Source organism: Phalaenopsis equestris, unplaced genomic scaffold, assembly GCF_001263595.1.
Source record: "Phalaenopsis equestris unplaced genomic scaffold, ASM126359v1 Scaffold000969, whole genome shotgun sequence".
Taxonomy (NCBI): Eukaryota; Viridiplantae; Streptophyta; class Magnoliopsida; order Asparagales; family Orchidaceae; genus Phalaenopsis; species Phalaenopsis equestris.
The window spans coordinates 332,948-357,025 of NW_018165408.1; the positions used below are offsets into that span (position 1 = coordinate 332,948).

Here is a 24,078-nt window from a genome sequence, read left to right on the forward strand (position 1 = left end):
CTCGTGCTATTAAAAAAAATTATCTATCAGTACTAGCCAATTAAGAATTTATTCAAGTTAAGCTCCTTCTTAAGTAGGTGCTGCAGTTTCGTCTAGATGGATTTTCCTCAGCATTCCTATTGTGGCTCTCGTGCTATTAAAAAAAATTATCTATCAGTACTAACCAATTAAGAATTTATTCAAGTTAAGCTCCTTAAGTAGGTGCTGCAGTTTCATCTAGATGGATTTTCCTCAGCATTCCTATTGTGGTGGCGTTTCACATTCCCATGTATTGGTGGCCTTCTAATGGGTTGATCTACCGTATGACATAATTTTGAATGCGAGCCGTAATGTCATGCATTTGATCTCTCAAATATTGCATTTGTGATCAGTTTCCTTTTAAAATCTCTTGAATTTTCATGCTGCTCTTATGAATCCTAATGTCTGGTACATCTGCTATTATGGCTTTGTTATCAAGTTCATCTATAGGAATGACTTGGGTGGCATAAAACCAATATGTAGTTTTTTTGTTTTGTTTTAATTTTGTTCTTTTCTTCTTTTTGAAACAATGGATATGTGAGATAGCTGAGAGGAAAAGCTCTGAAGATGAGAGAGATAAAAGAAGATATATTTTATTATTCACAGTGGGTTTCTGATCTTTAGAAGTTGAAAACTGTCTGATGCTATGATAAAACTTTGATTATGACAAAGCTTACTTGAACCATCACCACGTTCTTAAAATGCCAAACACTACTTGAGAAGTTACAAACTTTATTCTTATAAGATTCTGATAAGAATTCTTGCTTAGGTCTTTTATTTTACCACACAACCCTCTTTCCACCCCCATTTCCATTTCAGTGATTTTATAAAGTCTCCAAAGTCTGTAAATAAATTTTCATAGAATAACCATTAAAGAACATCTTTTTCTTTTCAGTCTTTTTCTCATGTATAGTGTATAGAAGTGTTTCTTTCTCAAGTTAGATCTGGCGATTTTAAGGTAATTGGAGCATTATTTCATTAACATTATGCAGATTTCCTTTTGCTTTTCCCCCAAAAGGTAAAATAGAATGACATGGTCCCCCTTTACCGTTCTTGTCAACTTAAACTACTCAAATATGCAATCACCGGAGATTTTCTTTGTTGAGTATCAGGTTAACCTCGCATCTTACTCGGACATATTCCACTGAAAATTCAATGGACTACTGATTTTTTGTAATAAATGAATTCGTTTTTTTATTTCTTTGATTTTTTATAGTTCTTGATGTTCACCCTTATTGGTTTGCCTGTTTGCATATTATTTCATGTTTTACTCCCTGACAAGTTTACTTATTTTTTCTTAATACAAGGATTTGGTCATTCATTAAGCACATGTGTAAATGATTCAGCTCATCGAAGTGATCAAATTGCTATGGAGGAAGATCTTCAAAATTTATATTGCTTGCTAAGGAAGTTGCAAGAGCAAGGAAAATGCAGAGAAGGGAGTTTAAAATCCGTTCATTCAGCCTTTGCAAAAATGAAGTCAGGTCATCTTATTGAGTTTTCCAATGTTCTCATTGAAGAATTGGTCAGACAGTCTGAAAATTTATATGCTTTACTAAGAGGTCTTTTAGGAGGAGTTTCTGCTTCTGATTCAATGGCCGCTTCTGGTTCAACAGCCCAATTCACAAAAGAAGGATTTATATGGCTGCTGAGGTGTTGTTTGATGATGTTGCAGTTTCTTGAGTTTGACATGAGTTTTTTGTGGGAGAAATGTGGGGTTCTATTTAAGATCCTTGGCAGGTTTTTTTCTCATAACTCGGTGTTGAATTCTCATGGCTGCCGTGTAGTGCCTGCTAGAAACTCTTTTTTGCAGTGCTGCAGTGGGTTCCTTGGAGGGATGGAGGAAGCTAATCAACTATTTAATTTCTTTTCTTTGATATTTGAGGTAATTCAATATATTTTGAGCTCTTCCAGTAACTCATGATTTTGCTATTGTGGAAATCTGCTATTGAAAGCTTGAATTTTTCAAATTAAAATGTTAAATGTCAGTTGCCTGAATTGGAACTTGCCCATATTGCTGCCCCTTATTGATATGTTTAACACTTTGGAAGACGTACAGAGCTATCATACAAATTATTTTTAATGTATATTAGCTTGAACACTCCTCTAACTTCAATCGTGCAAATATTCACCACTTTGGCTTTGCCTTTCCTTGCTTGAGATTTAGGAGCTGTTTGGGACAGCCTATAGGTGCGGGCGGCATTTTGAAAACGCCGCTGCACCGTTCGGTTCGTGTGTTTGGGAAGCTTATTGAGAAACACTGTTTTCATTTCCTTAGTAGGCGATGGATTATTTCCTCCCGCGCCCTTCTGCTGTCAGTCTCCTCCCTCGCTCGATCTTTCTTGCCCAAGGTCAATTGATCGCAGTACCGTCCCTTGCTTCTAGGTCGACCGCTCTTGCTGTAGTTTGATCATCACGCTCTTGCCCTAGGTAACATCCCTCGCCTCTCCCCCTCGCCTCCCGTTGGATTGCTTGTTGGTGAGTTGGCTCGTGAGTTGGCTCACTTCTTGGTGAGTTGGCTCACTTCTGGTTGGAACATCTATAATGCGATGTTTTCTATATTTTTTGCGGGATTTTTTGGTTGCAATGAATGATCTATACTCGGTTGCGGATTTTTTTCGGCTGCAAAGGATTTTTTGCTTGACGGATTTTTTGGTTGCAATAAGTTATCTATAATGTGTTGTTTTCTATATTCTTTGTAGATTCCTTTGAGATATTTTACATTTTTAGGATAATTTTGAGGTTAATTGGGTGAATGAGGCTTTGCACGATTCTCCTTTTTGAAAGGCTGTTTAGGGTTGTTTCGATGCTACGTTTGCTTTGGCTGGAGGATGTGTTGGAGGCTGTGCGTGATGTCCTTGTTGGTGGCCTTTGGTGCGTGTTGTGCACGGGCTTGGGTCTGTGGGTTTGTGGTGGCATGTGCGTGGGTGTGTGCGTGTGTCTGTGTGTGATGTGCTTGTTTGTGGCGAGTGTGTGCGTATTGGTTGTGGTGGAGGTTGTGTTGGTGGCATGTGGAGGCTTGTTGGTGGCATTTGAGTGTGTGCGATTGTGTGTGTGTTGGTGGCGGTGGAGGCTGTGTTGGTGGCCGAGGGTGACGTGGGTTGGTGGTGGCATGTGTGTGTGTGTGTGTGATGTGCTTGTTGGTGGCACTTGGGTGAGTGTGTGGAATTTATATACTTTTTATCTTTTTTTAGTACACTTGGTGTGTGTGTCTCTTCTCTCCACCATTGGGTGTTGTTGCTGGTGCTTGGATATTGGTGTTGGTGGCTAGACGGGTGTGAGGTCGACGTCTCTACTTTTGGTTGTAGTTGCTTGTGCTTGGGTGCTAGTGATAGTGATCGGGGTTCGATGGTATCCCTACAGAACAACATCGCTCATGACATGCTTCTTCTGCATTTTAAAATGAATATTATCATACTTTTAATTGTAATTTTAATATGTTTTTTTCTATTTTTTAAGATTTTTTGATACTCACTCTTAAATGAGGTGTATATCTTTTATTTTGTACTGTTATGAAGTGATTTTTTTTGTTTCTAAGCTATCAAATATATAGTCATGACAGTTTTGTTGCAAACTACACAACTGCACAGTGACAAAATTGTCATTTATTAAGAAACAACTGCAAATCAACTGTTTTCCAAACGCACAAACTAAACAACAAGCCAACTTTTCTAGATAAGGGACATAATGATCATTTATCTAGAAACAACTGCAAATCAGCTATGTTCTAAACAGACAAACCAAATAGCCAGCTAGCTTATCCGGAGTAGCTGCTGATCAACAACTTATCAGGATCAGATGCTTATCTAGATAAGCTGCAGCTGCCCCAAACAGACTCTTAGGCTACACCTTTCATGCTAAGTATGCCAGGAAGTAAGACTAGACATTTTGTCGAAGGACCTACCACCATTATGCTCTTTAGAGGCAAAATCATGAATATGTGATTCAAGACTGTGCATATAAAAAGATGAGCTCGAGACGAGCCTAGAGGAAAGTCTCGTTGATAAATTGTCTTGAAAACTAAGGTGAATTTATAATTGCTAAAATAAGGAGCAATTTTTATGGGACTAAAGTTTTCTACTTTTTGTAACTAAATTTATTTGTTATGCATTTGCATTTAGAACTTCTTACATATCATGCATATTTTATTTAGTTGACAAACTACAATTCATGCAATTAATTTTTTTATTACTTAAAGCTTCACAACATATTTACAAAGATGAAATACCTATTGTGAACAATTAATAGCAACTACGTGAACTAGCAAGAACTCGAATCTTGCTAAAGGATCCTGTCAAAAAGCTAGAACGACAAAAGTGGCCCAAAATTGCCAACTTTGACATGCATCGACCGAGTATAAATGATCGAGTATGAATGACTAAATGATGATGTGTAAGTGTAACATAATGCAAAGACAAAGATCTATTGAACAGTGGTTGACTTTGGAGGAAATTTTCAGAAAGATCTGTACTTTAACGCTGATTTGATAACAAAGATGGCTAGATATCCTTAAAGACCCATGCACCATGATGCCTTCTACTTATTTTATATTGAGAAATTAACCGCTATAAAGGGCAGGATTAAATGTAAAACAAAATCCAATCCCCTTACCTATGATATAATTAGTAGGATATAATTTGACGTTCATCTTTGTGCAAACTAAACTCCCGAAAGAACACTCGTTGAAGATGAGCTTCTATAAAGTCGGTCGGAGAACAGAACACCTAAATGCAACTAGTCACGTGACCGAGGTTCAAGGGGCAATGGCCTCGCCCGTTCTTGGAGTTGGTCCACATGCAAGAGAGAAGAATCCGTCCTCTACAAGGTTGAGCTCGGTATCAAGAGAGGCGGGTGAATTGTCAATTGGAGAGGAGGTCTCCACCCACAACTCATAATGCACCCCAGCAGGTTCTGTTGAGGATCTCAATGACCGAAATTATATAGACTATCAAGAATAAGGAATATTTCCGCAAGCCCACACCCATGAAAGCGGGTGGGTATATGTGTGACCAAAAAAGATTGTACGCTTACTACTGAGATTATGAGCATGGCATAGAGAAGTGTCATCGCCTTTGAAGCTTGATCGAGGAGCTACTTAAAGGCATATATGCTGAAGGAGTTTGTGCACCTGGAGTAATATGTCAAAGAAAAGGGAAAGCCCTAGCCGAAGAGGACTACAATGAACCCACTCGTGCCTAGGAGATTCATATTGTAGGTGTTGTCTCGGCTATTCTTGGTGGATATGGAATTGAGGCCTGTCTTCATGCCAATCTGAAGGCTTCGCTTAGAAGAATTGTGCTTGACAATGTTGTCCCAACGGCAAATCGCACATCTGTTGTCAATTGTCTTTTCAGACGAACTTAACTACCAAGGGGATCCCCTAAAATTACGTGATCGTGGTTTTGACCTTGATCCTCAACTATCAAATTGTCAGCATCCTCATTGACAAGGGAGTTACATTAATATTTTATATAACTATGTTTTTGATAAAACGAATTTATAAACCTCACGGCTACCTTCTTTATCCATATCACTATGACTTCTCGGTCGAATAGTAGGAAACACTGGGAGTTGTCCTTCCAATCACTTGAGGTGAAGGATACAAAAAGTTCATTAACTTGACTGACTTCATCGTAGTCGGCTCACTAGCAACGTACAATTTTTGGCCGACTCCTCAACACATTCAAGATTGTTGTTTTCACCTATGATGTCGTGGTGAAGTTTTGGGGGAGAAGTGATCACCATTTGAGGTGATTTGGAGCAATCATGCATTTGCAATTTGAGGGCTAAAACTACTGTTGATCGAGAGGCATTGTAGTTAGATATCCAATGTTGAAGCGGCTTGAAGACTAACGAGTCCAATGAGCAGATCTTTGCCATAGAGAATTTTGGCAAAGTTTTTCTACTTAGTACTTCGTTTGACTCAGGGTGCAAGGGTGAACTAATTGCCATGATGTAGGAATATCGTGTTATATTTGCCTGATTTCGCTAAAGAGAAGTTAAGAGTTTCGGCCAATGTCGCTTGTCACCATTTGAACATCAACTCGAGGTTCTAACTTGTAAAACAAAAGATGTGATCGGTAGCACTCATGCTGGCAGAGCCAATTCATGAAAAAATGCGAAGGCTATTAGATGCGGAATATGTCACGGAAATGTATTACCCCAAATGGGCAGCTAAAGTGGTAATTGTGTCAACATAGAACGACAAGTGGAGAATGTGAGTTTACCTTAGTAGCCTTAACTTAAACTGCTCGAAGGATAGTTACCTCATATCGTAAATCGATGTGCTTGTCGACTCGGTTGTCCATCACTCAGTCATGAAATTCTTGGATGTTTTTCTGAATATCATCAGATCAAGATGCAACACACCGAAGCTGAGAAGACAACACTCATTACTAAAGATAACATATATTGATATAATGTAATGTTTTTTGGGCTTAAAAATATGAGACAACCAATAAATGATGAATGTAGTTTTTATAATAATAATAAAAAAAAAATTTAGGACTACATTGATGATGTCCTAAACAACAACAACAACAAAGCCTTAATAGCATTACGTGGGGTCGACTACATTATGTCCTAGTTAAGATTAAATCATTCGAACAACATATTAAAAACTTAAAAAGAAAATGTTGAAATTTTAAAAAAATAAAACACGAAGATGAATTTGTCGAAGTGCACAGTTGGACTTGGGATCGGGAAATTCCTTGGTTATCTTTTGACACCCAAGGGAATTAAGGCGAATTGAGGTCTAAGCTCTTGTAGATATGCCCTTTCCCCACAATTTTGCAAATTATAGAAACTAACAGGCCGAATTACAGGCCTTGGCCATTTCATTTCCATATCAAAGGACAAATGAACTCCTCCCATCCGCCTCTCTTCTCTCACGCAATCTCGATTCTCATTCCCCTTCACGTGATTGCAACATCTTGATAGAAGCCCCTGCGACTTTTACTAAAGTGCAAGGGGTGTGAGCTAGCAGGCGTGCTGAGCAGCACAGGGAAGCTGTAACTTGACATTTGAAGGTTCCGGTAAGTGTGAATCCTTCTCTTACGTTATTTGAGACTTTCATTTCCTTTCCTACACTTTCGTATTGAAGCTTTTTTCACATTTTTCATGCATTTTCTTTTCAATAGCCGTCAGAGGAGTCATACTCATGTCGGAAGCGTCGAAAGTAATTTGAAAGTTTCCGTATAGGCCTTAACATGAAATCAGTGAGGCAAAAGTAAAGATTAAGGTGTTAGGATAGAGAGAAGTGAAAATGTGATTTCAGAAAGACAAATTTATGCCGAAAAGCTCTTTTGTGGTATGTTTTGACAGGTTAAAGACATTTTTGATTTAGTTGATGTTATGAGCCAAATTTTATGAAATCATATGTTGTCTATGAGCTCCAGGTTGTCTATACGAGGCGACAATCTCGATACAAGCATGTAGGCACACGTCGCAGTGTTGCTTCATCTAGTCAGGCGAAATAATCTTGTGCTAATTTAAGAAAAATAATCTTCTATAGGTTTTCTTATGATTTCTCATTTGAAACAAATGTATTTAAACTTCTTGCATATTGCGGATGATTATCTACTTAAAATGTATAAATGCAAGTTGACTTTTTTTACTATACATGTGATGCTATGTTATGCTATGATATATTGCGGGTATTTATTTATGAATCATACATGTATATGAATTGTCCATGAATGTATGCTACAAATATTATGTTTTAAATGTCACGAGTAATGTTTTGGGCAAATTATTACATGAGTGATTGCAAGTACGCAATGCAAAGATGTACTCGACTTCTGATATTTATACGGGGACGAAACTCTGAGAACCATTTGGATTAGGCGGTGACCGAATGTAAGGGAACCGCGACGACCTATAATGAAAGGACAAGGAAATAGTTGAGCTCTATACATTGAACAAATGACATTATTATGATATGACCTCTATGAAATGACATTGCTGTGATTATATACTATAAATATGTTTATGAACACGCTTTTGAACATTCTTATGATTTAATGTCTACGACCTACATGTTATACTGCAATGTTGATTTTTATACTACCTGCTCTCTTTTATTTTCTCTAACATAATAACATGTTATTATTTGTATGTAAACATGTATAGTTTCCTACGAGAATGTACATTGTGTATTTTCCATGTATAAAATCTTATGTAGCCCTGATTATTTCTTTGAGTTCATTTCTCATTCTTTGTTGTTGCATTATAGGTAAAGGCAACGAGCACTGGGGTGAGTAGTCAGACGTGTCTTCGTAAAGCTTTTGCACGATAATTTCGTGGGCTTATTCATGTATTTTTGGTAGTTACTTTTATAATATTGGATTTAGTAGCTCAGTATAATTTTCATATTTTAGATGATATGATAGTCATGCTTCCGAGTATGTATACGAATGAATTATGAAACACATTGTAGCGGCAATCTAGTTAGACTAGTTTATCATTCACTAGGTCCTGATTATAAAAATCAGGACGAGTGTCGGTGAGAGTTGGTCTAACCAAATTGTGAGCCTCTGTCGCACCATGATTGACCCTACCATAGGGGTTAGTAGGGTGTGACAAAAAGTGATATTCAAAGCATGGTTATTGGATGAAAAGAGTAATGGAAGCGTGTTGGATTTAGAAGAAGTAAGAATGAGATCAAATATAAATTGATTTATACAGCGCTATTGGTTGATGAATATTGGGTGGTTATCCCATAAACTTAAGATATTATGCATACACAACACAATATTATATGATAAATTACATTTAAATAATAAATTGTGTCAATACAGAGGAACATGCGTAGAGATGAATCAGAAAGTATTGAGGGTCTGTCTTGTATGCAAAGTGCAGAGCATGAAGTAAGATCCGAAAATGTTTGGGCAAAAATTAAGAACAAGACAAATGAGAAACCCAGAGCTACCGAGTCACAAGGCATGGCACAATTAATTTCACAAGGAGTTGATAAAATGACTACTATCAAAATATTCTCCACCAGTACATGGTCCAAATTTGAAATTGGGGCAGAAATGGATCAACACTTGAAGATATTTTAGCTTTTCAAGTCACTTGCATTCTAGAGTGCCAGTGATACTACAGTTGCTGGTGATTGGTTTCTGAAGGTTGGACAAAAATCTCAATGGTATGATTTGTTCGGAAAATAGAAAAGTGGTACTAGATACTTTCATGCTAGAAGGCGATGCAGAAAGGTGATAGCTGACATAGCATAGAGAAAAATCCTAGTTGACCCCTCTTCCAAAAATTCTGTGGGATGGTTTATTAAAGTCCTTAAAGATTGGTTTATTTCATCTTCTGCCAGATTAGCATTGCAAGATAAGTTCTTCAATCTAACTTAAAGATCTAAGATAGCTATGCAATATGAGGTAGAATTCACTTTTCTTTTTAGATATGCACCTCATTATGTCAGTACCCAGGAGAAAAATGTCACAATTTCTGCGGGTTCTCAAAGATTAATTGGTGTTGGTATAAGTTCCATTTGAAATCTGCGATTTCAAAGTACTTATTGGAAGGGCAAGAAGAATAGAAAATAAACTGAAATTTTTCAGTCAACAGTGGCAACCTTAGGCATGCAAGCGAAAGTATTTTGGCAAAAGAGAATGCTTTCAAAGTTAGAAAATTAAATCTGAAGGTAAATATAAGTAGCTACAATCGGAAAAGCTAGTTTTTGAAAATTTGGAAAGAAACACTTTGGATAGTGCTTGATTGCTTCCTGAAAATGTTATAAATGCGGATAGTCTGGACACATTTAAATGAATTGTTCATAAGAAAAGAAGAAAGACAATTGACCACAGATAATCCAATGGTAGGGACAACCTAGAAAATTTTTGTATCGTAGTCGACCCAACAAAACTCAATTTTTGGAAAAATATTATGTGCAAATAAATGGCGAAAGTTTAGAGCGTAAAACCGAACAACCAATAAAAGCACAAGTATTTGTAATCACTCCTCAAGAAGCCAAAGTTTCTAAAGAAGTGATTATTGGTACGCTTCTAATTCAAGATCAGCCTAGCACTATTTTATTCGTTTTAGGTGCATCACATTTCTTTATTTTCGATGAATTTTTTGCCAATTTAGGTGTTGATGTTACGCTTTTTTCTCTTGCTCTTATGCGTTGGGGAAATGAGTTTTATGTCAGTAGAAAATGTGTAGTGCATGTTTGTGTTCGTGATAAGAAATTACCAACATAATTGATTATCATACCTACTCAGACATTTGATGTCATATTGGGAATTGATTGGTTGATAAATCATTTTGCTACAATTGAATGCTGGAAAAGATGGGTGAAACTCAAATTGCCAGGTGACAAAATCATTTTATATCTTATGTGATTGAAATACACAATCTTCCCTTATTAGTGCAGTGAAAGTTAGAAAGTATTTGCAAAGTAATGAACTGATATTTTTGGTAAAATTAGAAGTGTTGAATAAAGATGTACAAGAATTGAAGAATATTCCTGTGATGTCAGGATTTCTTGATATATTTCTTGAAGAATTGCTAGGGCTACCACAAGAACAAGAAGTTGAGTGTAGTATTGATGTACAATCAAGTACATTTGCAATATTCAAATCTCCTTACTGGATGGCTCCGAAGGAATTACATGAATTGAAATGTCAGCTGTAGGAACTGATAGATAGGGTTTTATTAGGTCAAGCAATTCACCACGAAGTGCTCCAGTATTGTTCATCAAGAAGAAAAATGGATCAATGCGACTATGTATTGATTACCGAGAATTGAACAAAATGTAGATCAAGAACAAATATCATTTACTCAGGATCACTAATTTATTTGATCAGTTAGAAGATGTAATTGTATTTTTCCGAATTGATCTGAGATCGTGATATCATTAGGTAAGAGTCAATGAGACATATATGATTAAGATAGCTTTTGAGACCAGATATGGTCATTATGAATTCTTTGTTATGCTTTTTTGCTTAACCAATGATCTTTTTATTTTCATGAACCTAATGAATCGAATCCTCAAATCCTATGTGGATCAGTTTCTTATTATTTTCATTGAAGTTATTCTGATTTATCCAAGAACTGCTGAAGATCATGCCAAACATTTGAGGATGGTTTTGGAGTTGCTGAGGCAGAATTAGCTATATACAAAATTTTCAAAATGTAAAATTTGGCTGCAAAACTTTATATTTTTGAGAGAAATTATCAGTGGTCAGGGAATTTGAGTAGATGTTGAGTTGGCAATTGTGGAATGACCTACTAAAAAAAATTGTACGGAGGTGCATAGTTTTCTTGGTTTGACGGGATATTATAGGAGGTTCGTCAATGGTTTTTCACAGATAACTAAGCTGTTATCTAAGCTGATGAGAAAATGTCTAGTTTGAGTGAAACGTAGACTGTGAGCAAAGTTTTCAAGAGTTGAATTATTTTAACTACTGCACCACTTTTAACTATCCCATCAGGCACATAAGGATTCCAGATTTATAGTGATGCATCATTAAGAGGTTTGGGTCGTGTTTTAATGTAGAACAAAAAGGTGATAGCCAATGCATCCAGATAATTGAAACCACATAAAAGGAACTATCCGATGCACAAGTTAGAGTTAGCCGCTGTAGTGTTTTCTCTCAAGATTTGGCGATATTATTTGTACGGTGTAATGCGAAGTCTTCACTGAACATCAAAGCCTGAAATGCATTTGCACACAAAAAAGCTAAATTTGAGGCAACAAAGATGGTTAGAGCTGATCAAATACTTTTATATGGATATACAGTATTTTCTTGGCCAAGCAAATGTTGTTGCTGATGCTTTGAGTTGTAAATCCACAATAGTGAAAGCTGGATTATCACTCAGAGGCCAATGTTGCTTAAATAAATTGTTTCTTTACAATTAGAAGTTAGAAGATCAGAAGATAGTGAGTATTTACATCAATTGGTAGTGCAACCAACATTAACTGATAAAATTAAAGCAACTCCAAAAGATAATAACGAATATTTGAAACTAGTGAAACAATGTCTGTCTGGAAAGTGGCCAGATCTGACTGTTAATGAAGAGGGTGTAATCAAAAATAAACTGCAGGTATGGGTACCTGCTAATTCTGAATTGAGATAAAATTCTACATGAAATTTATCATTCAACATACACAGTTTATCCAAGCAGTACGAAAATGTACAAAGATTTGATGTTGGCATTCTGGTGGCTAGGTATGAACAAGGATGTTGCTCAATATGTATGTAAATGTTAAGCTTATCATATTATAAAAGCCGAGCATTAGAGAGCCAACATATTACTACATTGTTGCCGATACTTGAATGGAAATTGGAAGAAATTGATATGAATTTTGTTATGGGTTTTCCTCTATCATGACAGGGTCACGACAATATTTGAGTCATTATTGATAGATTAATAAAGTCAGCTCACTTGTCAGTCTGATAGAAAGATTCCATGGAAAAGTAGGTTAGATTGTATGTAAGAAATTATTAGATTGCATGAAATTCTAAAAGCTATCGTTTCCAACAGAGATAGAAGTTTCACATCCAGATTGTGGAAGGGCATTCGACAAGGTTTGGGTATACAATTATATTTTAGCACAAAATTTCATCCACAAATCGATGGACAATTAGAAAGAACAAATAATGTATTGAAAGGTCTGTTAAGGCTTTGTGTTGTCGACTTTGGAGGCAGTTGGGAAGATCACATTCGAATGATCGAGCTTGCTTACAATAATAGCTATCAGTCCAACATCTACATGACTCCTTATGAAGCACTGTATTGAAGAAAATGCACAACTCCATTCAAACGAGTTGAAGTTGGTGAACGCAAAACATTACACCCCGAGCTGGTTGATAAAGTCACAGAGAAAATCAGATTAATTAGAGATAGGTTGAAAGCTGCTCATAATTGATAATAGAGATATTACAACCCAAAGCATAAAGCATCAGAATTTGAAATTGGAGATTTTGTATTTTTGAAAGTCGGGTCAATGAAAAGGTACAAATAGATTTGGTCAGGGAAACAAGCTATCCCAAATATATTGATTCTTTTGAAATTATAGAAATGATCGGTCCAACCACCTACAATTAACATTACATGCAGATGTGTCAAAAATACAAGATGTTATTCACATTTCAATGTTAAGGAAATGAGTTTCGAATTCAGAGCTAAGAATTTCACATGAAGATATTGAAGTACAAAAAAATCAAACATATATTGAAGAGCTTGTGAAGATCTTAGCAGCTAATGTTAAGAGGCTCAGAAAAAGACATTCTTTACTTGGGAAAAAAATAAAGATATGCTACGAAACTATCCATTTCGATTCCAATAAACTTAGAAATTTCGAGGACAAAATTTTTATGAGAGAGATAAAATTGAAAAGTTCGACACATTTGAAAAATACCTCAAATTTTATATATCTCAAAATTTAATCAAAATAATTTTATTAAATTCTATGCATGAAATCGTTCAATTCCATATAAAGCAACATGCATGAATAATGAACGCATTGATAGATATAAAATTGAGAAGTTTTAAGTTTTATAAACTTAATTAATGCTTAACTATCCTATTTCCTTCCCTCGTACCCTTATTTTTCCCCACCGCGCGTCTCTCACACCTTTTATTCGTTGAATTCGATCGAATAGGGAGTCCTGAGCTTCGAACTCCTCCCCTCCGCCTATCTCTCACGAGATCCTGATTCTCCCTCTCCTTCACGCGACTACAGCAGCTTGACAAAAGCAGAGCCCTGCGACACTTGCTACAGTGCAAGGGACGAGAGTTAACATGAGAACTGAGCGACACAGGGAAGCTTTAACTCAGCATTTAGGGTTCCAGAGCAATTTCTGTTAGTGCGAATCCTTCTCTCATGTCATTTGAGCTTTTATTTTCTTCCTCACACTTTCGTATTGAAGTTTGCCTCATTTTTCAGGCATTTTTCTTTTTCGGTAACCGTCAGAGGCATCAAACTCAATTCATAAGCGTTGAAAGTGATTTGAAAGTTTCCGTGTTAACACAAAACTAGCGAGGGAAAAGTGAAAATTAAGGTGTTAGAAATGAGAGAAAAGTGAAATCAGTGATTTTGGAAAGATGAATTTATGCCGAAAAACCCTTTTAAGGTATGTTTTGACAAATAAAGTATATATTTGGGTTCATACATGTTATGAGCCTAATTTTATGAAACCTTATGTTGTCTGCGAGCTTCAGGTTGTCTATACGAGATGACGAGCTCGAGATGAGCATGTTGGCACTCTTTGTATAGCTGCTTCGTCAGATCGGCTGAAATAATCTTGTGTTAATTTAAGAAAATTAATTTTCTACAGGTTTTCATATGATTTATAGTTTGACATAAATGCATTTAGACTTCTTGCATAGTGTGGATAATTACCTACTTAAAATGTATGAATGCAAGTTAACTTCCATTACTAGACATGTGATGTTATGCTATATTATGATATGTTGTAGGTATTCATTTATGATTCATACATTTATTGAAATATCCATAAATATATGTTACATATGTTATGCTCTAAAAATATCATGAGTAATGTTATGGGTAGACTATTATATGAGTGTTTGCAAGTACTCTATTCAGAGATGTATTTCTAACTCCTTATATTTATACATGGATGGAATTTTGGGAATCATTGAAATTAAGCTGTAACAGAATGTTAGAGAACTATGGATATTAGAGGGGACTATTGATAACTGCTATGTTGGGGGAAACCAAACTTTTATTAATATTTTATATGATCTTTAGGGCAGGTTGGTGACTTATGATGAAATGACATACAAATAGTTAAGCCCTATACATTAAACATAAATGCATTATTATGATATGACCTCTATGAAATGATTTTGCTATGATCATATACTATAAACTTGCTTATGAATATATTTTTTATTATACTTATGATTTCATACTTACGACCTACGTGCTGCATTGCAGTCTTGATTTTTATACTATCGGCTTTTTTTTTTTCTTTACCATGCTATCATGTTCTTACTTGTGTGTGTAGATATATAGTTTCTTATGAGCTTGCACGTTGTTTCTTTTTCATGTATAAAATCTTATGTTAGCCCTGATTATTTCTCTAAGCTAGTTGTTGCTCATTCTTTGTTGTTGTATTCTATGTAGGGCCAACGAGTACCGGAGCGAGTAGCCTGGTGTGTTTTTGTACTTCTTTTGCACGATAGGTTTGGGAGCTTGGATATACGTTTTGGGTATGCTTTTTTATTATATTGGATTTAATAGCTTAGCATAATTTTCATATTATAGATGATATGATTTCCATATTTTCGAGTATGTATATGAATGAATTATGAAATGCAATATCGTGTATGTTGCGACGATCTTGTTTAGACTAATTCATTCCCTTTTGGGTTATGAATATGAAAGTCATGACAAGTGCTGGTGAGAGTTACTCAGACCAAATTGTCAGCCTCTGTCGCACCACGATTAATTCTACCACGGGGTTTGTTGGGGAGTGACAATTTGAGCGTATTTCCATACACATCCCATACTATTTGCATGGATAATTCCCTCAAACATGTTTTGGCCAAACCGAAACATTCAAAGCAACTCCTTAAATGGGCAGCTGAATTTAGTGACTTTGAAATTTCCTACGCCCCCCCACCCAAAAGAATGACAACGAAGGCATAAGTTGCAGCCGCTTTCTTGCATATTTCTTTGAACTTGACGACCAAGAGGATATAACATCAATCAGTGACTCAACCTGGACCTTGTACGGGCATCAAGTTGACAAGGAGCTGGGCTCAGAGTCTCGTTGACGAGTCCGACCGGTTATCATCTGCATCATTCGATAGCTATCAAATTTGATGCGACTAATAATCAAGTTAAGTGTCAAGCCTTGATTGTCAGACTATGTTCCACTCATGGGATTGGTGTGAGACACCTACTTGTATGATCCGACTCTCAATTAATAGCCAATCAAGTAAAGGACAATTTAAAGTTAGCTAAGAGATGATGGTGAAATACCTATCGCATGCGAAAATGTAGATGGAAAAACTCGAATCCTTCAAAATCGAGCATATTCTCAAGAATGAAAACCAATTGACAATTCTCTTATCCAAGCGCAATTGCCCCACCGGAGTACTGTCGTAAAAACTTACGTGCCCAACAATTGATGAAGCAATTGGACAGAGAAACTAGGAAGGTTGCAAGTTGGGTGGATCTATATGTCAGGCTAATCAAGACAAGTAAAGTCACCACTGAAGTAAAAAAAAAACACAGGCGATTCAGGATCAAAGCTGCGCAATATCTTAGCTTGAAAGGGAAACTTTTTCGAAGATTCACGACATCGCTCTATTTGCGATCTGTGCACGAAGACGAAGTTGCCAAAATCTATAAGGTAGTCCACTCAAACAAATGCTGAAGTTACATCAGAGGAAAAAATCCGGCGAACCAAATTCTTAGACTATACTTTTTCTAGCCAATTTTCAGAACATTGAAAAGTGTTCAAAGAGATGCGAACAATGCCAAAAATTATCCTATAGACCTAGGTATTCCCACGTGTAACATATGATGAGCCCCTGACCATTCGCTGATTGCGGGTTAGTTTTCCTAGGACTATTCCCCCATCAAAAAAATAAAATAAATTCATATTGGTAGCAATAGACTACCTCACAAAGTGGATATAAGCTAAAAACTAGCCAAAACTACTGGTGAAATTGTTTGTAATTTCAACTTTACTGATTTTATTTGTCGATATGGTAATCATCACTAATAATAGGACACACTTCACTGATCAAAGAGTAAAAAACTTCTTTCAATCAATGAATCAACCTAAAATTTGCCTCAGTACATCATCCAAGGACAAATGAGCATTAAGTGGCAAACAATCTGATTTTGCATTTGATAAGAAAAAAAACCAGAGTGAAAGGGAAGTGGGTCGACCTCCTTTCATCCGTTCCATGGACACATAGAACAACACCATGGACTGTGACTGGGCAAATCTCATTCATGCCATTGCATGGATTTGAAGCTATCCTATCGATCAAATATAACATGCACAATCAAAAAGTAGTCATGGCATTCGATAAAATCTCAGATAACAAACCTTGCAGGAGTAGGTCAAGAATCACCTAAGGAAGTAAAATTTGAAGGAGTGTTGAAAACCCCCCAATAGGCCGCATTTTTCTCTTAAGGCCAAAGACTCGTCTTATCATAAAAATGGCTTAAGGTCGAACAAAACTCTCAAGTGAATCCTAAACGCATGCATAGAATCTAACTCATTGAAACTAACAATAATTGGCATTACTCTCATAATGCAAATCGTGTCGAGACTTGTAAGCTCTCCTATGAATGCGAAAATCCAAAATTGCAACAACTTTGCTCAAGGAACGCGCCCCTGGGCGAGCATAATTCCACTTGAAGTATTAACCAAAACCAATCACACTTTTTGGTGTCGTGCGAGAGCTAACCCCACAACGCCATAGTTGAGATAATTCTCAAATTTGTAAGAAAAAGCATAATCATAATTATTTCCTAAGTAAAGACAAATCGACAAATATATACGAAAAATAGAATTTCATTTCCTTGAAAAAAGTAAACACATTGAAATAGGCAACTCAACCATTTTTATATTTGTATTATTTCACTTCACATTTGTATTCATAAAAATAAATTTCTTGATAGCATGGTCGACTTTTGTAGTCGCCAGTTAGTTGAGGGTGCGTTTGGCGGAGCGGAAACACAACGACACCATTTTGTAAATGCCGCGTAGCTTTTGGAAGACGCGTCTGGGGGTGTTTGGAAAATCTCGTCGCAATTAATAGATTAATGCGGGCCGCAAGTCTCACCCCGAGGTTTGCGTTTCTCTTCTTTACTTCCCACGCTTGCCCCTTCACAGAGCCTTGCCTCGGCCTTTCGTGCGCTCCTCCTCCCTGGCGTGGGTTTTGAAAGATGAAGCTCCTCTTCGTAGAGCATTGCCTTAGCCTCTCGCTTGCTCCTCTTCTCTTCAACCAGCCTTTTCTGTCTTCTTCATTCGTAGGTAGAGGAGGTAAACATTTCCATCATCATCAACATTTCCATCATCATCAATCAACATTTTCTTCTTCTTCTTGAAGTTTCTGCTTTTAAAATTTCTCTTAGCTTCTTCTTAGGTGTAAGTATGAAAGTTTCGGTGTGCAATTTGTAAACACTAGCAGTTTGGGTAAGCTTGAAGGTGTTTGTGATTGGATGCAATGTTTACAATTTGACATTACGGCTTAGGCTTTAAATACATTCATGAACAAGTTGTACATGATGTTGTGTGGGCATTGCTCAATGTGTTTCAGTTTATGAAGATCCGCAAGGGTGGCCTTTCTTGGTGATATTCACATATGGCACAAGTTGTGGGTTACCCGTTGGTGTTGCATGTGAATTCATAATAAAAACAACTGAGGTTCTAACCTGCTATCGGTGCATCGATATATGAGGATCTATTGGATGATCTTTTTTTGGTGATAAGCACACGTGCCACTGGACGTTTGTCCCATGTGGGTTAAAGACAACCGAGAACTCATTTTTTAAGAAGGTTTATTGTGTGCATATGTGACAGACTCGTTGGTTGGCTTAGTTACTTCTCTGAGGCCTCTTACCTGTTTCTTTTTTTTTGCTTTGTATTTAACATATTTATATTCGGTATATTTTTGGAATTAAAAATTTCACGGTATATTTTTTTGTTTAATTTTTTTCGTGGGCTTGTTAGATATATGTTGATATTGCCTATTTTTTTACTCATATTTTTGTTTCGTATTTTCAAATTCAACATGTTTTTTTATTTAATCTATTATTTTGACTGAAGTGCTCTCTCTTGAATAATTATAGAAAGATGAGGTACAGGTTCTCGGGGAACTCAGGGCGAGTGTTTTGCCGCTGCGGGCAGCCTTCTTTGTTACTCACGTCACTCAAGCCACATAGCTAAGAGCGGCAGTTCTATTAGTGCGCGTGGTGGGCAGAATGACCGGACGACTGTAAGTTCTTCTGGTGGACAGGCAGTCCGTCCGATTCTACGACATCTCAACCGAAGAACGTCGCTTGTGGTTCGATAGTTTCCCAACCGAACAATGTTGCTCGGGGTTCGATAGTGTCCCAATTGGACAACGTTGCTTGTGACATGCTTCTTTTGCAGTTTAGAATGAATATTATCATCCTTTTATTAAATATAATTTCAATATGTTTTTTATTTTTATTAGGTGTCTTGATACTCACTTTTAAGTGAGATGTATATCATAATTTTGTACTATTATGAAGTGATTTTTTTTCATAAATGTTAAATGTGTAGTTGTTACAGTTCTGGTGCAAACAACAACACTGCGCAGTGCTAGAACTGTTATTTATCCAAAAAACCTGCAAATATGCTATTTTCCAAATACACAAACCAAACATGTAAGTAGCTTATCCAGATCAGGGGCAGAATGATCATTTATCCGGAAATAACTATTTTCCAAACGCACAAACCAAACAGCCAACCAACTTATCAGGATAAGCTGCTGATCAATAAATTATCAGAATAAACTGTTTATCTGGATAAACTGTTATTTCCCCAAATAAACCCTAAATCTTGAGGTCTGCCTCTGATCACCCTCCTTTGAATCAAGATGTCTTCTTCAACAAGGATCCAAATTGGAGAGTGATTGACTAATATTAGGGGGAGAAGGAGGGGGAGGGGTTGCCGCAAAGTGGACAAAGGTAGTAGGTTGCTTAGCCACTTGCTCGAACGTTCAATAATAATGTTAAACCACTAGCAAATGCCTTTCTAATTAGGTAGTTTACTAATACAACTGAAAAATCAAGTTGGTGGCACTAACACTATTTCTTATCACCTACTCGCTATTTGGCTATGCCTTAGACCCAGGGTTGAACACAAAAGATGAGAGGGTTGCTGGAAAGAACACCCCAACATAATTCTCTTCCTGGCGTATCCACCTTTGGGATCAAGCGAACTCCAAGCCATCAACTTCAAAACATCAACAACTTGACATTCTAAACCAGCGAACAAGAAGTTCATCCTTTTGCATACCAACAAAAAAAAAAGTTTAAAGGTAGGAAGTAGACGAGTAGAAGGCAGTCGACTTGTCTTTGCCCTCTTTTCCAACCTCTTCACTTGGAATTCGCAACTATGCCACTATTATTATTTTTGAACTCATCTCAGGTCCTTTCTCTAGAATAAAAAGGGACCCCTGATATTTGTAGCAAGATAAGACAATAAAACCGATGGGAGTATTAAATGTCACGTTAATAGCGTAGAATAGCTTGCTATGAGCATTATGACTAAAACCAGTTGATGTTTCTTCTAATTAGGTAGTTTACAAATACAACTGAAAAATCAAGTTGGTGGCACTAACACTATTTCTTATCACCTACTCGCTATTTGGCTATGCCTTAGACCCAGGGTTGAACACAAAAGATGAGAGGGTTGCTGGAAAGAACACCCCAACATAATTCTCTTCCTGGTGTATCCACCTTTGGGATCAAGCGAACTCCAAGCCATCAACTTCAAAACATCAACAACTTGACATTCTAAACCAGCGAACAAGAAGTTCATCCTTTTGCATACCAACAAAAAAAAAGTTTAAAGATAGGAAATAGACGAGTAGAAGGCAGTCGACTTGTCTTTGCCACTATTATTATTTTTGAACTCATCTCAGGTCCTTTCTCTAGAATAAAAAGGGACCCCTGATATTTGTAGCAAGATAAGACAATAAAACCGATGGGAGTATTAAATGTCACATTAATAGCGTAGAATAGCTTGCTATGAGCATTATGACTAAAACCAGTTGATGTTTCTTTTAGGTATTCCCTACATTCAGAATATCCTTGTTCTCTTGGTTGTTCTCTTGGTCGAATGTCATCATGATCTTATTCTACATTCGGGGAACTCGACCAACGAACATTCACATAATTTCATATGAAATTTCAATCTCATATCATGTGCTAGATTGCAGCATGTGAATCACCTAAGGTCTAGTCATTTGACTTAAGGGACCCTAATATTTGTGATTCTTATTTTTTAAGTACAAAAGCATCAAAATACGGTCTTCATTCAACTATGAATCTATAATACTTTATTTTATTCTCTCTGTAATGCTCAAACATTACAAAAGCTCTCTACCTTCCACTCTCAAAATGCAAGTCAAGCCTTGGACGCTTTTCTGCCCTATTTGTTATAAGATCCGCAATGAGTAATGTGAGTCACCCCAATAACATGCCTAAATGATTACTTCCATAAAAATAACCATAAAATTCACTGAATAATTGTAGCCTAAGGCACAACCCTCCAAAGGCTACGACTTAACCCAGAGATCATAGATGGTATGAGTAGTGTAAGACTTGAACCAGGCCTATTACTTGTAAAAAGAATTCTATAATTGAGAAAAAAAAAAAAAACATTTGCCTTGCAAACTCTTAAATATCAATCCTATGATTTTGTTCATGATTCTAATAGTTCGTCCAATAAGATATATCTTCCCTTTTGCTTTCTCAACGAGAGACGACTCGGTTGCATTTTTCTCATATCTCCGCAAAGTCCGAATTTGATAAGGATTATATATAAAAATTTACAGAATGCCATACATGCTACACTTTAAATTTAAAGTATTTGTATAGTTGATTGTCACTCATAATAATAGTTGCTTCGCATAAGGATATTTCCAACAATTCAGAAGAAAGAAAAACAAACAATCCACAGAGAACAAAAAGATAAGAATGTGCGTTCATTTCATCAAAAAAAATAAAAAAATAAAAATAAAAATGGGTGAGAGGGGTTTGCAAAACAAGCCACATTATAAATTCATTGAACCCCCTCGCTCCGCTCATCACTATCACTTTCCCCCTCAGACTTGGTAAGCAATTTTCAAATATTCTTATGCTTGATCATTTCGAGGAGAGCACATTATTTCTCACCAAGCATTCCTGACACTAGAGAACACCATTTTTGAACTTTCGTTGGCGGTTGAGCCTCCGAACAGTGTCTCAGCGGAGTGTGTTTCAAAGAGGTTTCTTCCCAAAAGTGCCCTAAAGAGGGCCACCATCCAACTGAAGTTCAAGAATGGTGTTCTTTACTGCCTGAAATGTTTGCCGACGTATTATAAATTGGATATTATTATATTCAGTCTATGTTATATTATTTGTTATATTAATTTCAAGTATTTTTTTTCCTTTAATCTTACATTTAACTGACTTAAATAGACATTATAAATTTGATTACTCATGAAACAAAAATTGAAATGTGAATTTGCAGAAAATTTACACTCCAAACGACACCAATTAAGTAAAGAAGTCTTTGTTTTAGTATGGAGAAAATGTATAAAATATGTTACTAGACTCAAACTAACTCACAAAATTGATAACCAAGTTTGTTTTCAGGTATTCATCACCGAGTTCTCAGAGAATGTTGGACTGAACAAGCATCTTATTTCTGTAAATATTTTAAGTACTAATTCTGAGAAGCTCTGTGAATGTCATAAGACTCATGTTGATAATTGTATTGTTCTGAGATTTGTTTTCAGTCATTTTCTTCAATTAGTCAGAAATGACCAGGACTTTAGTGGATTCCTTCATTCATTATCTGGTTCAAGTGACATAGATAAAATGATTCCAGAGATATCCTTGGATGTTTCTCTGAAATTGATCAGCATCCCCTTCATTTTTTCAGCTCCACTTATTATTCAAGCACATCTTATTCTCTTAGCTTCTAGATGTATTAGTACTCATCTTCCTATTGATGGTGGAAAGTCAGATACTCCATTAACGAGTTGTTACATCAACCCATTTGAACTGTCAGCCAATTTGTACTTGTCCTACTTATCTACTTTGCAACTTGATGGTGATATTTTAGGAACCAATGGTAGATCAAATCTCGGTGACTCAAGCGGTCATAAAATGAACTTGGATAGACACACTCATCAAGCATACTTCGTTGATTTCTCCCACCTATACTCTGAGGATATTCTCTCTGGCACTAAATCACAAGTTATTGCATATTCTGCTTCTTATATACGAGGGGATCACCCTTTAATAGATAGATTGTGTCAGGAAGCAACTTATTTGGTTGTAGATCACATGATTAAGAGCATCATTCCAATGGAAGCATGGGAACAGCGACGGAATGAAAATGAAGAAAGGATTCGACAAGAAGTTTACTGTCTTGCTGCAGCAATGAAATTAATGAATTCCTCTCTTCTAAATATTTTATGGATTTTGAGACAAACGGGATCTCACAATGAAATGAAGGCATTGAGAGTGAGCTTACTCAGTAAGGCATTTAAATGTCTCTCTCAATCAGTTAGTATTATTCGCATTGGTGGGTGTAGAACAGACCAAAAAGTTCAAAATGTTTTATATAACATGTTTGGAGCTTATGGTGGAATGCATCAGGAGATAAAGTTTATGTTGATGCATATTTCAAGCTTCTTAGTTTTCAGTTTTAAGAGAAAATTTGATTTCTTATGGAAGGGTTGTATTTCGATGATGATGACATTAATGAATCTTCTTCTATTGGAAGAGGGAAATCTTGGTTTGTCAAAAATATTTAAGCTCCTTGAGAATTCTCAGAGTTTGGATTTTGAGGTACCTTTGTTTCCCAGTATACTTTCATCTTCACTTTAATTTTCATTTTTCCTATTGTACTGGTAGCTATAGTAGGTTAAATAAATATTTGCAGGGCCTGACTTACAGAAATACAAATGTGATAATAGCCAGAAACTTGGAAAAAACTCGGATGCTTTACTTGAAAACTGAAATTAAATATGTACATGTTGAAGATAACAGGTGTGTTGCTACTATTTTTCTTTTTTTTTTGTGCTTCTTTTATAATTCATCCTTTTTTTTTGCATTGTAAGTTGTTTAACTCGATAAATTGATATATACATTTTGTTTATAGTTGATTGTTGATGACTTCGTTTTGTTAGTTGCCATTAACAAATATTCTTGCTTGTTTCTCAAATAGCTGAAGGAATAGAATGATATTTATATTCTTATCAAAATTTTGTCAGAATGAATTTTTAAATTCTTAGATTAGCATTGAATGAGTGCCATATAATAGCTCCTTGATTACTTATATATTAGACCCATCTTTAACT

General features: G+C 36.2%; 1 protein-coding gene across 1 annotated transcript in view; it reads left to right on the top strand.

The window, feature by feature from the left end:
- The first annotated feature begins 1,747 nt into the window (after nt 1–1,747).
- Nucleotides 1,748–24,078, top strand: part of LOC110032547 — a 31,484-nt gene continuing 9,153 nt past the window's right edge. The window contains exons 1-4 of the mRNA XM_020736209.1: nt 1,748–1,758; nt 1,832–1,903; nt 22,364–23,566; nt 23,661–23,767. Of these exons, the coding sequence (XP_020591868.1) occupies nt 1,856–1,903; nt 22,364–23,566; nt 23,661–23,767 (1,358 nt within the window). The 5' untranslated portion in view covers nt 1,748–1,758; nt 1,832–1,855. The remainder of the gene's footprint in view (nt 1,759–1,831; nt 1,904–22,363; nt 23,567–23,660; nt 23,768–24,078) is intronic.